This window comes from Sapajus apella, unplaced genomic scaffold (assembly GCF_009761245.1).
Source record: "Sapajus apella isolate SASKATOON/1434 unplaced genomic scaffold, GSC_monkey_1.0 scaffold1198, whole genome shotgun sequence".
NCBI lineage: Eukaryota > Metazoa > Chordata > Mammalia > Primates > Cebidae > Sapajus > Sapajus apella.
The window spans coordinates 5,403-18,353 of record NW_022438124.1 but is presented as its reverse complement, the minus strand read 5'-3'; the positions used below and the strand labels follow the sequence as shown (position 1 = coordinate 18,353).

At 43.6% G+C, this 12,951-nt stretch overlaps 1 protein-coding gene, 1 long non-coding RNA gene and 1 other non-coding gene across 5 annotated transcripts in view; 2 read left to right on the top strand and 1 right to left on the bottom strand.

The window, feature by feature from the left end:
• The first annotated feature begins 3,027 nt into the window (after positions 1–3,027).
• LOC116546662 lies at positions 3,028–6,890 on the top strand. Its single transcript, XR_004266802.1, has 3 exons — positions 3,028–3,112; positions 3,968–3,972; positions 6,881–6,890. It is a non-coding gene; the product is annotated as an uncharacterized LOC116546662 (long non-coding RNA).
• LOC116546663 lies at positions 6,585–6,725 on the top strand. Its single transcript, XR_004266803.1, has one exon. It is a non-coding gene; the product is annotated as a U4 spliceosomal RNA (small nuclear RNA).
• Positions 6,891–7,846: 956 nt separating the features above from the next.
• Positions 7,847–12,951, bottom strand: part of LOC116546661 (neuroblastoma breakpoint family member 1-like) — a 9,225-nt gene continuing 4,120 nt past the window's right edge. Inside the window, exons 3-5 of one of the 3 annotated variants that reach the window (XM_032272854.1) lie at positions 11,764–11,868; positions 8,599–8,671; positions 7,847–8,143 (exon numbers count right to left, since the gene is read on the bottom strand). In XM_032272854.1, coding sequence (XP_032128745.1) covers positions 7,885–8,143; positions 8,599–8,671; positions 11,764–11,868 — 437 coding nt within the window. In that variant the 3' untranslated portion in view covers positions 7,847–7,884. The remainder of the gene's footprint in view (positions 8,144–8,598; positions 8,672–11,763; positions 11,869–12,951) is intronic. The other 2 variants (XM_032272855.1, XM_032272853.1) reach the window with 2 other exon arrangements.

Here is a 12,951-nt window from a genome sequence, read left to right as displayed (position 1 = left end):
CTTTTTGGGAAAAGTTCTTAGCTACATTCTTTTGATCCCCAAGATTAAAATAAAGCTATCACTTCACAATTATTTACTAGAAACACTTAAAAGAGAAAACTAGGTGGGAGGCGCAGTAAGATCATGGAATACAACTCTCCAGCAATGGTCTCCCTGAAAGAACATCCAATGGAACAAGTATCCATGCAAGAAAACACTTTCACAAGAGCTAGGTAATCAGGTGAGAGATCAGAGCACCTGGTTTTAGCATAATAGTAAGTGCATTGAAGAAGGCAGGAAGGATGGTCTTGCATTGCTTCTGACACCTCTCTCCGAACCGCAGGAAATGCATCTTTGAGAGAGAATCTAATGGCTTGGAGACAAGGAGGAAACTCAGTACCAGTCTTGCCATAGAGAAACACAGCCCTGAACAGAACCCAACAGTGCTTGATTCCAGGCTGATGTAAGCAGAAGCAGCATTTAGACTCACCCTGGGCCACAAGGGAATCAGCTGCCCCAGGAGGAAGAACCCACCAAAGTTCTGGTCAGCTTTATCACTGGAAATTAATTGGGCTTCAAATAAATGTCAGGGCAGGCAGGCTGTAGTGACCACAAGACTCCTTGAGCAAACCCTGATGTTGTGTAGATCTGGAAGATGCCAGACTTGAGGTCACAGCCAGTATGACAGCAGCAGCTGCAGCAGCTATGGGAATGCTTGCATCACCCCTCCCCATACTCCAGGCAGTGTAGCCTACAGAGAGATTCCTTTTGCTTGGGAGAAATAGAGGAAAGTAAGCTAGGGGCTTTACCTGGGAACCCAGAGAACAATTCCTGATCTTCCCCAAGTCCAAAAGGGCTGGGGACCTGGGAATCTGTCAGGATTGCAGTGTACCTGGGCCTAGGGTACCCTGTAGTACAAAAATGGATGTAGTGACCACTGGCTTAGGGAACTCCTCAGCCCACTTTGAATTCCTGGAAGGCCCTCTGAAGGATAGGTATAAACAAGACCTGACTGCAAAGGTTTGAATAAATACCTTATCGTTCAATGCGCAGATACTGACAAATATCAACATTATCAAGAACATTTAAGTCAATATGACCTCACCAAAAAGACCAAGATAAGCCACCAGTCACCAACCCTGGAGCAGTGGAGATATGTAACTTCTCAGGAAATTTAGAATAACTATTTTGAGAAAGCTCGATGAACTTCAAGATAACAGAAACAATTCAAAATTATATCAGAAAAATTTGACAAGGATACTGACGTAATAGAAAACAGCAAACAAATCCTGGAGCTGGAAAATGCCTGAGTGAGTGTCAGTAGAATTGATTAAGCAGAAGAATTAGTGAGCATTAAAACAAGCTATTTCAAAATACACTCAGAGGAGAAAAAAGAAAAGAATAATGAGAAGGAACACAGAATGCTTAAGAGATCTAGAAGAGGGCTTCAAAAGAGAAAATCAAAGATTCACTGGCCTTAAATAGGGGGTTGAGAAGGAGCAAAGAGTAGAAAGCTTCTTCAAAGAAATAATAATGGAAAACTTTCTAAACCTAGAGAAAGACATAATATTCAGGCACAATGTGGAAGGCAGTGTGGTGATGCCTCAAGGATCTAGAAACAGAAATACCATTTGACCCAGCAATGCCATGACTGGGTACCTACCCAAAGGATTATAATACATTCTATTTTAAAGACACATGCACACGTATGTTTGCTGCAGCACTGCTTACAATAGCAGACTTGGAACCAAACCAAATGCCCATCAAAGATAGACTGGTTAAAGAAATTGTGGCACATATACACCATGGAATACTATGCAGCCATTAAAAAACGATGAGTTCATGTCCTTTACAGGGACATGGATGAAACTGGAAACCATCATTCTCAGCAGACTGACACAGGAACAGAAAAGCAAACACCACAACTTCTCACTCATAAGTGCGTGTTGAACAATGAGAACACATGGACACAGGGAGGGGAACATCACACACTGGGGCTTGTGAGGGGATGGGGGAGCTAGAGGAGGGATAGCAGTGGTTGGGGAGATTGGGGAGGGATAGCATTAGGAGAAATACCTGATGTAGGTGATGAGGGGTGGAGGTAGAAAACCAAAATGGCATGTGTATACCTGTGTAACAATCCTGCAAGATCTGCACATGTACCCCAGAACTTAAAGTAAAATAAAGAAACAAAAGAAGATACACCCGGAATGTGGTTTGTTCCCAGTATTTTGAAACATTTAAAGAACGGTTAAATGATCACTTGACACTTATACTACAAACAGGAATAAGACAGCCTCAGTTAAACATCATTGCTTTGAGAAGATAAATTTTAATGCCAATTTTCAATCTTTAAAATCTTTGGTTTTCTTTTGAAAAACAATCCTCAATCTTAAAAAGATCATGGCAAAGAAAAAAAAGGATGATAGTCCTTTTGCTTTTTCAAATAACAAACATGGAAATGAATTCTTATGAATGTCAACAATCAATGTAGTGTGGCATATTAAGAATTTACTTTGATATAATGGCTAAGTTTAGAGAGATTACATTTCATGAGAAAATATGAATTTTAATGGATTTTCTATTCTGTTTTGGGAGACGGCTGTGTCTTTTAGTGTATTCTCCTCCCTGTCCACATATGTGGAATCTGCCTATTCTCTTCTCTTCTGAAACAGTTTAAAAGACTCAAAGAGAATGGCCTGGGCTTTGCATATCCTTAGTCTGATAGACATTTCTCTAGCTGCTAACTTAAATAGATATTACCAGCCTCTATCATCAGCCAGAAATTAACAAAGGCATAAAAATTAGCAAAATCTCTGTTTTGCTGTGGCCTTATGCTGACGGTCTTATTTTAAAGACAAAAAATTTTCATTGTATAGATTAAAATTAACTTTGGCAAAAATTGAAATGTGGGCAGGGGTTTTTTTTTGTTCAACAACAGAAACTAGCAAAAGCAAAGATACAGTAAAAATAGAAAATTTCCAGTGTACAGGTATAAACATAATAATTGACACAGCCAGGGATGATTAACGAATAATAAAATGTTGAGGGATGACCATTTGAATACAGGATATTAATACTTTTAACAACCATTTTTCCAATTACTTCAGTATAAATAATGTGTCTCTGAAAGGTACGGATCTGGCATCACGATCATGGTGATAGACAGATGGTGGAACAGTCCTGGCATCATGATCATGGTGATAGACAGATGGTGGAACAGTCCTGGTATCATGATCATGGTGGTAGACATTGGACTGTCTCTACCTGCAGATGGGTGAGGTAGCATTGACCCTGCAGTGTTCCCGGAAAAACGCTTAGGCTGAATTTAATCATAAGGACATTTCCAGACAACTTTATAGAGTACAGACCATTGAGCCAGACAGCTGACCTGTCCTCTACAAACAAGCCCATGTCACCGCCATCAACGACAACAACAAAAAGATGAGGAGACACTTTGGGTTCAAAAGAACTAAAGAAATGTGGCTACATTATCTTTTTACTCTTTTTCAACCCAAAATGTCTCTTCTCCTTTTAGTTGTGTGATTTGTGGTGACATGGGCTGTCTGAAGGAGACAGGTCAGTAGTGCTGCTCACTGTTCTGCATTCTGAAGTTGTCTGGAGATTACCTCAGGCTATGAAACTCAGGCTAAGCGTTTTCAGCAAGAACATGGTGTTGTTCATACTCTGCACCGGCAGAGTCCCATGTGACATGTTGTCTTAGTGTGGGAATACGACCCCTATCCGGGAGACCAGGTGGAGTCTTATCACTGTCATAGTAAGAAACCTACTGTCCATGTCCAAAGTCAAGCGAACATGCCCTTCTACAAATAAAAAAATGGCATATGTGTAAGCCTGGTATGTGTAATAAAACTCAAGATACGCTGTATATGTTGAACACAATATATCCAGTGAGTACCAGAAGACTTCAGGCTCTTCTGCTTCCACCAGCTCCATGCTGAGCCTAAAAAAGGAGGAAAAACCAAAGAATAAGTCAGGGAAAACAAGACACCACAGAGCCCCAACTAGATTTCATGGGTAGCACAAGAAAGTGGTTAATAAAGAAAAAACATAGATCCATTAATAATGCAACAAATTATTGCCTTATGCTGGGATGGACAAGAGTAGGGTAAAAAGAATGAAAGAGAAAGAGAGAGAAAGTAAGCTCAGTGAAGCATCCAGGTGACACACTGATGAGGGAGTAAAGGGACACTCTGAGTTAGTACCCTCAGGACACACAGTGTGCACTTATCATAAAAACAAGTATGGTCAGCCTACAGTAGTTAGTAAATGGTAAGGGGAGGAAGAAATGGAAACCTAAATATCTATTGCAATGAAAACCAACAGCAATGTCAGTAGGAATAATTCAGACTTCGTTGAAAAGATGGTATCAATATTATCAGCCCACTCTGTTTTCCCTGGACCTGGCATCTCCAGGTGTCCACACAACATTAGCTGTTCACAATTTCCCAAAGTTTCGTGGGGCACAGTGAGCCTCGGTCTTCTTCCTCTTCTTGGTTCTTTTTAATCTCTGCAATAAATTCAGATAGGGACAGACAAAATAAGCCATTCCCCTACACCCATAACAGTCCACTGTCTAATCCCTGCACAGGGAGCTCAGGCTCCTCAGCACGAGAACAGGATAATGTGAGAGACAGACTTAGGAGGTCTCAAAGCCAATCATGATAGAGATTCCTTGGTTTGTGTCTCAGAACCAATGGTGAAACGTCCCTATTCTGGCAGACCATTATCCCTTTATCCCAAGTTTGTACAAACAGGAAAGAACCTCACAGACATGCATGGGGAACAAAACTCCTGAGGAACGTGGTAGCTGCCAAGAGACTTTTAATTCAGATTGAGACAACTCATGGACATGCGCTGCATGGCTTGGTGTGAGTTGGCAACACCTGCGTTGGGTTTCAATGTCCTGAAAGTCGGTCCAGGGTGCGACGGGCATGGACTGAGACTAGAGAGAGAGCACAGCTCACTGACCTACCGCATGCCCGTGCTTCAGACTGGAATCCAGAGTGATTGAAATCTACCCTGATGGACAGGTTCAGCCCACAGTGACGACAACTCTCAGCCCGGCCAGCGGAGCAAGGCCCAAAGACTATGGGGTCTATCTGGGACACAAATTGGAGCTTTATCAACTTCACAGTGGAGTACTCACTGCCTATGTCGATAGCCCCTTTTACTTGCTGCTCCTCTGAGTGCAAGTTGCTCCTGTAAGACTCATTGAAGGCAGATGTGCCAGGAGGAATTGAGAGAGTCGAATAACCTTCATCCCAGGACACCTGGGGGGCTTCCTCCTCCACAGACTCCTGCAGATTCCTGATGAGCCAGGCAGGACAAGGATGACAGAAGATGAAACCAACAGAGATTAGACAACAAAGTCTCCCAGCTGATCTGATGGAAGTCAGAATGGAATGGTCACAGAAAGCAAAGGCGTTTTTCCTTCAAGAGTAAAAAAAAAACTATCCTTTCTAAATGCAGGGTGGAGGGTGACTACCCTGAGGACAGAGCACAAATGAGCAGTATGTGCTCAGTGCATTTGCCAGAGATGAGCCACTGCAGGCCACCGACTCTCCCTGTAAACTATCATCATGACTTGCAGCACAAGAACTAACATGGGGCTTCAACTGCCTCGCGTAAGTTGTGTTGAAGTTTACACGCGGCATTCAAGTGAACAGAGCTCCTGAAGCATTTCAGATACCCAGATCTTGTGTATTAAGGGCCTTCCTTTTCCAGTATTTTGATATCATATGTCTATGTTTTGAATTCCTTCTCTTCACAAATCCTAGCAAACATGCTCACAACAAATGGACAGAAAGCATATATGCGTCTCTCCCTGCGTTTAAACACAGTGGGGAGAACAGGCGAAACCAGGAAATCCCTGTTTGCTGAGTTCACCTGGCTCATCTGATTGCAGGTTCCCATCTTGGGAGGAGTGAGAAATTAAAGCCTATACAAGTGCCACCAATCACCCACAACATTGTTAATAAGGACAATTTGTAGCTGGTGAAGGGAAGAAAGAGTTCTAGTCATCACTTCCTCGTTTTCCCAGGATCTACAGTCTCCAGGTGTCACTATTGAACTAACAGCCCACAAGTCCACAGCATTACCTGGGGGGCACTGGCCCTCTTTCTTCCTCTTCCTCATCATCACTTTGACTTTCTGTAAATAAATTCAGAGACACAGGTCACATTAAGCAAATCACACTTCACATATGACCAAATCAGTATTTAGTCATAGCAGAAGCACAGAAATATTCTCAGGGCAAGAATACAAATCCTGACAGGACTATTCCAGGGTGCCCTGGATGAAGCCTGGTGTGTAGGTGAGCCTGCTTTCCAGACACACAGGCCAAAATCTCCCTCTACGGGTAGACCATCATACCATATTCTCTGTCTGAGTCCATGCAAAGTTAAACCAAATTTTTTCCCAGAAAATCTCCAAAAATGAGTCAAACTCTTTTCTGGGAGTGTTGCTGCAATACTGACTTATCTCACCAGGTACCAAGGTCCATTGAATGGTTAGAGGCATCTATACATGAAACTGGACTGGTATGTAAATTCCAAAAGCACTTGCTTTAACAAGAATCTGTGAGCTTTGCTCAGTGCCAGTATCGTAGCCAATGAGTTTTATCCGAGATGAGATTATTGCTAATTGAAAACTTTTCCCAATACCCCGCCGTGATGACATGCAATAGAGTCGGCATTGACAATTTTTGACAGTCTCTAGGGAGACTGAATAAAAAAAGACAAAACAAAAACAAACAGAATCTGTGAGCCAGGCATGGTAGCACACGTCTCTCATCTCAGCACTCTCAAAGGCCGAGGTGAGCACTTCACGAGATCTGGAGATCGGGACCATCCTGATCTCCTGAAAGACACGGTGAAAGCGTGTCTCTACTAAAAGTACAAAGAAATTAGCTGGGCATGGTGGCACATGCCTGCAGTCTCAGATACTTGGGAGGCTGAGGCTGCAGAATCACCTGAACCCAGGAAGAGGAGGTTGCAGTGAGCTGAGATCGTGCAACTGAACGCCAGGCTGAATAACAGAGGGAGACTCCATCTCCAAAAAAAAAAAAAAAAAAAAATCTGTGATTTCAAAGGACAAGGTGGGTGAACCACTTAAAGTTTGGAGTTCAAGACCAGCCTGGCAAACATGGTGAAACCTCATCTGTACTAAAAATACAAAAATTAGCTAGGTGTGGTGGGGGGCACCTATGGTCCCAGCTACTCAGGAGGCAGAGGCAGGAGAATCACTGGAGTCTGGGAAGTGGAGACTGCAGTAAGCCAAGATGGTTCCACTGCACTCCAGCCTGGGTGACAAAAGGAGACTCCATCTCAAAAACAACAAGGAACAATACATGATGTGATGTAGAAACATCAGATCAGCCATTGCATGGATGGAGTGGAGAGCCAGGGCTGAGCCTTGCTTTATTGAAACATATCAGTAAGGTAAAGAGGAAATGTTTTCATCCTAGTTTCAAGGTGGCTATGCAGCTAAGCAAGCTGACTTAGATCAAGACTGAAGCTCAGAGCAGTGAAACCTGAGGAACAACCTCTCCAAATAAATAGGCAAGGCTCCCAGGTTCCTTAAAAATAAATAGAAATTCCAGGGACATTGTTCAGGGAAGATGACCTAATGACATGAGAGATACTGAATCAAAGCTAGGAGACCTGACAGACACCTCCTGTACACGTCCTGCACACAGGTGACCATGAGCTTGTCACACTGGCCTGGGGTCTGGTAACTTGATTCTTGGGCCTCAGAGACAAATGCATGGCATGAGCTGAGGTTGAGATAAAAATTCCCTGGTATCTGTGTTTAGTATCCCATGATACGTTTTTATTCAAACCGATTTGTGTGTATAGAGCCTGTTTTCAGAGTTGATCTTCCTCAGTCTAGACAGAGATACCAAAAACAAGGAATGTAGAGGTCACCTGAAAGAATGCTTAGAGCATCCTCCACCACATCATGAGATGATTCACTCTCTACAACCAGCGCAGAGTCGACATTCTCTTCCCCAAGTGTGATTTCATTGGTGTCTCTGTGAGGCTGGCTGGAGTTAGTAGGGCCATAGCTATTTGAACGAGTAATGACACATTTCTCCAGTGAGTCCTCAGGGACTTTCTTGACTTCAATCTTCTGCACCTCCCTGATGAGCCAGATGGCATAGAGATGACAGAAGATTAAACAAAGAGGGATCGGACCCCAGGGAGTCCTAGCTGGTTTTCACAGGAGGAATGAGAGAGTGGTCCCAGAAAGCAAATGGGAGGCTCCCTTTGAGAAGAAACAGGTAATCCTCTCTGCAACAGAGCATGGCTGCCATGGGAACTGGAGAGAAAGACAGCAGTTGGTATTCATCACACTGGGCAGAAAGGAGCCGAGAGAAAAGAGACTCAGTTATCCCTGTAAAATTCAGACATGGCACTCAGCACATACAAAGAACCACAACAGCTGCCACACCCTGTGTCTAAGTTGGGTTGAACTGAACATATTGTGGCCAAGGGAATGCAGGTTTTGGCCCATGGGAGACGCCAGAGAAGGCGTGCTTCTAGACCTTTTCCATACTTTATCACCCATTACTTACTCCTGATTATTCAGTGTTACCTGGGGGCATATGATTCCTCTATTTTCTCAGCCTCCACAACATGAACATCTTCATCCTCATCTTTGTCATTTTCTGCAAGTACAGATGTGTTCGTTCAGATATTTCCCATTTCACACTCTGCAAGGACAACCCAATGTGCGCGGGGACATGAACATCTGTGTATGGGTCCCTGTTCTACTGAAAGCTCTCATGTTTTCTCTTTAACAAAATGCCCCGGTATGGTTTCCTGATCCACCAGGCAGTGCATTTCTGATCAGGGGGCTCACCGTCAAGATGAGGCCAAATGTTGAAAACACTTCTGCTCTCCACATCACTGGAGGCTTTTGCAGTCTCTCTCTGGACTTTGGCAGCTGTCTCCGCCATCCTGACACAGATCTGATTCCCAGGGACAGGCTTGGTGTCCTGTCACAGTTCACATTTACAACCTATTTCTTTCTCTTAGGAGAGGATAAACAAACTTGTCCCACAATCCTCTGCACATCAGGTGACTTCACAGGCCCTCCAAGTGGCTTCTGCTATGTAATTCAGAGACATTCTCTCCACGGGGAGTGCTCCAGTCTGAACCACTTCCTACCACCAAATGCCCACACATCAAGTGCTTTCTCCAACACCACACAGCGAGGAGCTCTATCTCATTGTGATAAGCGGTCATGAGTGTTTGCACATTTGAATGCTTCAGACACTGCAAGATGTCTGCCTTTGCAGATGGAGAGAGAGAAATTTACCTGCCTTTGCAGATGAAGACAGAGAAACTCAGGAAGGAGAAATCAATTGCTCACTGACAGTTCCTAGAAACACTGCTGAAGATACAGCCTGGGAACCTTCATTCTTACTCCAGAGCTCTTTCCACTCCAACAACCGCCCTTCTGTCACAGCTTCCTTCATGTCCTTTACAACTGGAGTGATGCTGCCTCTTGCTCCAAAGACCACCATCCATCATGGAAGGAGGGACATTGATAACACTGTGACCTTCAACCCCATGGGTTTCCCATCTGTATTCTCATTCAGAAAGTCCTAATCACGTCATGGCCACATATGTTTAGTGGAAGAAAACACCACTGATAAAACTGTAATCGTGGAAGTATGGAGGTCTGGACTCTCTCATAAGTCCATAAAGGAAATATGCACAGACTAATAAAGTTTCTCTTATGCTAGACACAGTAGAATGAAGAAGTATAAACGGACAGTGTTTACTCTGTGCCAATAACTGTCTCCAAGAAGCAACTTGGATGGAGCTCAGGAGACTGGCCCAGGGTCCCTCCTCTACGCACTGCTGCCTCCACAAAGTCGTGCGTGCTGTCATTCTTCCTCTTAACCAACAAGAGCCTCTGCACAGAAAGCAGGATGTCCCTCTGACCAGAGTAATCACTGCTCTAGATGAGGCCACTTACAGATACCACAGGTTATGTAAGGAGCAGAGTCCTCTTTAAGCTCCCAATAGCGTGTATAGTGTGTTACCATCGCATTTCCCCCAGAACAGAGCTTTCCCTACTGAGCCTCAGCAGAAGCCAGAACTGAATGGAAGTTCAGTAGCCTCAGACACTTAGAACAACAGAATAGATGCTGCTTGTCTGCAGGATCTTAGGTGGCACAGAGGGGATTCCTGTAAACATGATTTAGCCTCTTGCTGAGAAACACAGGTGCTTCTGCAGAAACACCTGAGACTTTACCCTCAGTCCCACACCTGCCTTACTGCAGATGCGGAAAATTGCTACATACTTTGGCCTCTCTCATCCACCTTTAACAAAATGTTAAAATACCCATTTATATTTTCCTAGACGTATGGCAAAAATGAAATTAATTCTGATGAAGAGAGTCTTTAGTTTCTCAGAGGAAACACAGAACATCGTTCAGCACTCTGGTGACGGTGAACCTATGGAACTTACTTTCTGTCTTCAGCCTGCAGCCCGGGTAGTGGGCCACTTGATTTTTAAGAAGTTTATTTTTGCTGTCTTTGTATTTCTGTTCCTCCTCATGACGTTTCAGATCTTCTGTAAGCAAATTCAGAAGAGCAGGTCAGATTAAGCAAATCACACTTCACACAAGACCAAATTAGTGTCTACTCATATCACAAAAATGAAAAATATTCTGTTTAAGAATGTGATATTCTGACGGGAGTGTTCTTCTGGTCCCTAGATTAAGTCGCCCTAGAAGGAGATGAGCCTACTTTTCAAATCCATGAAAGAAAATCTCCCTCATCTGCTAGATCTTAATCATGTATCCTCTGAGCTAAGTTAGCACAAGCAATTAAAACTTTTTCCCCAAAATCTTCACACATTGCCCTAACTACTTTCCAGAAGCATTGCAGTAATACTGATTTATCTCATCATATATGATGGTCAACAAAGGATTAGAGAAATTTATAGAGGAGACTGGACCGATGGATGAATTCTAACAACGTTTACATAAAAAACAATCTGTGGAGGCAGCACAGTGACTCACGCCTGGAATCGGAGCAATTTAGGAGGCCTAGGAAGAGAGATTACTTGACCTCAGGAGTTCAAGACCAGCCTGGCCAACATGGTGAAACCCCACCTCTACTAAAAATATAAAAACTAGCCAAGTGTGATGGTGTCCACTGGGGATTCCAGCCAACTAACAGGCTGAGTCACGAATACAGGGGTACTCCCTGCTCTTGATGGTGCCACTTACCGATACTACAGGATGTGGAATGAGCAGAGTGCTGTGTAAACTCCCCACAGCGGGTACTGTGTGCTATCACCATGTTTACCCCCGTGTCCCCAGAACACTGCTTTGCCTACTGGGTCTCAGCAGAAACTGGAACCAAATGGAAGTTCAGTAGCCTCAGATATTTAGACCAAGAGATTTGATGCTGCTTGTCTGCAGGATCTTAGGTGGTACAGAGAGGACTCCTGTAAACATGATTTAGCCTCTTGCTGAGAAACACAGGTTCTTCTGTGCCTGTGTCAGAAATCAACACCTGAGACTTTACCCTCAGTCCCACACCCGCCTTACTGTAGATGTGGGAAAGTTTCTACACACTTTTGCCTCTCTCGTCCACATTTAACAAAATATTAAAATACCCATTTATATTTTCCTAGATGTAAGGCAAAAATGAAATTAACTCTGATGAAGAGAGCCTTTAGTTTCTCAGAGGAAACACAGAACTTCGTTTCCTATGATGGTGAACCTATGGAACTTACTTTCCATCTTCAGCCTGCAGCCTGGGTAGTGGGCCACTTGACTCGTAAGAACTTTATTTTTGCTGTCTCTCTGTTTCTGTTCCTCCTCGTGATGTTTCCGATCTTCTGTAAACAAGTTGAGAAGAAAAGGTCACATTAAGCAAATCACACTTCACACAAGACCAAATCAGTGTCTAGTCGTATCACAAAAATGAAAAATATTCTCAGTTTAAGAATGTGATATTCTGATGGGAATGTTCTACTAGTCCCTAGATTAAGTCATGCTAGAAGTAGATGAGCCTGCTTTTCATATCTATGGGACAAAATCTCCCTCATCTGCTAGATCTTAATCATGTATTCTCTGACTTGAGTCAGCACAAGCAATTAAAACCTCTTCCCAAAAATCTTCACACATTGCCCTAACTACTTTCCAGAAGCATTGCAGCTATACTGATTTATCTCATCATATATGATGGCGAATGAATAGTTAGAGAAATTTACATAGGAGACTGGACTGACGGATGAATTCTAACAACCTTTACATAAGAAAGAATCTGTGGAGTCAGCAGAGTGACTCGCACCTGGAATCAGAGCAATTTAGGAGGCCCAGAAAGGGAGATCACTTGACCTCTGGAGTTCAAGACCAGCCTAGCCAACATGGCAAAACCCCACATCTACTAAAAACACAGAAACTAGCCAAGTGTGGTGGTATCCACCAGGGATCCCAGCTAACTGGGAGGCTGAGTCACCAATACAATGGTACTCTGTGCTCTTGATGGTGTCACTTACCGATACCACAGGTTCTATTAGGAGCAGGGTCCCCCACTTCAGGCTCCTCACAGTGGGTACTGTGTGCCATCACCATGTTTACCCCAGTGTCCCCAGAACACTGCTTTGCCTACCGGGCCTCAGCAGAAATGGGAACCGAATGGAAGTTCAGTAGCCTCAGACATTTAGACCAACAGACTAGATGCTACTTGTCTGCGGGATCTTAGGTGGTACAGAGAGGATTCCTGTAAACATGATTTAGCCTCTTGCTGAGAAACACAGGTTCTTCTGTGCCTGTGTCAGAAATCAACAGCCTCTTGCTGAGAAACACACATGGTTGTGCACCTGTGTCAGAAATGAACAGCTGAGACTTCACCCTTAGTCCTACACCTGCCTTACTGCAGACGTCGAAAAGGTGCTACATACTGTGGCCTCTCTCAT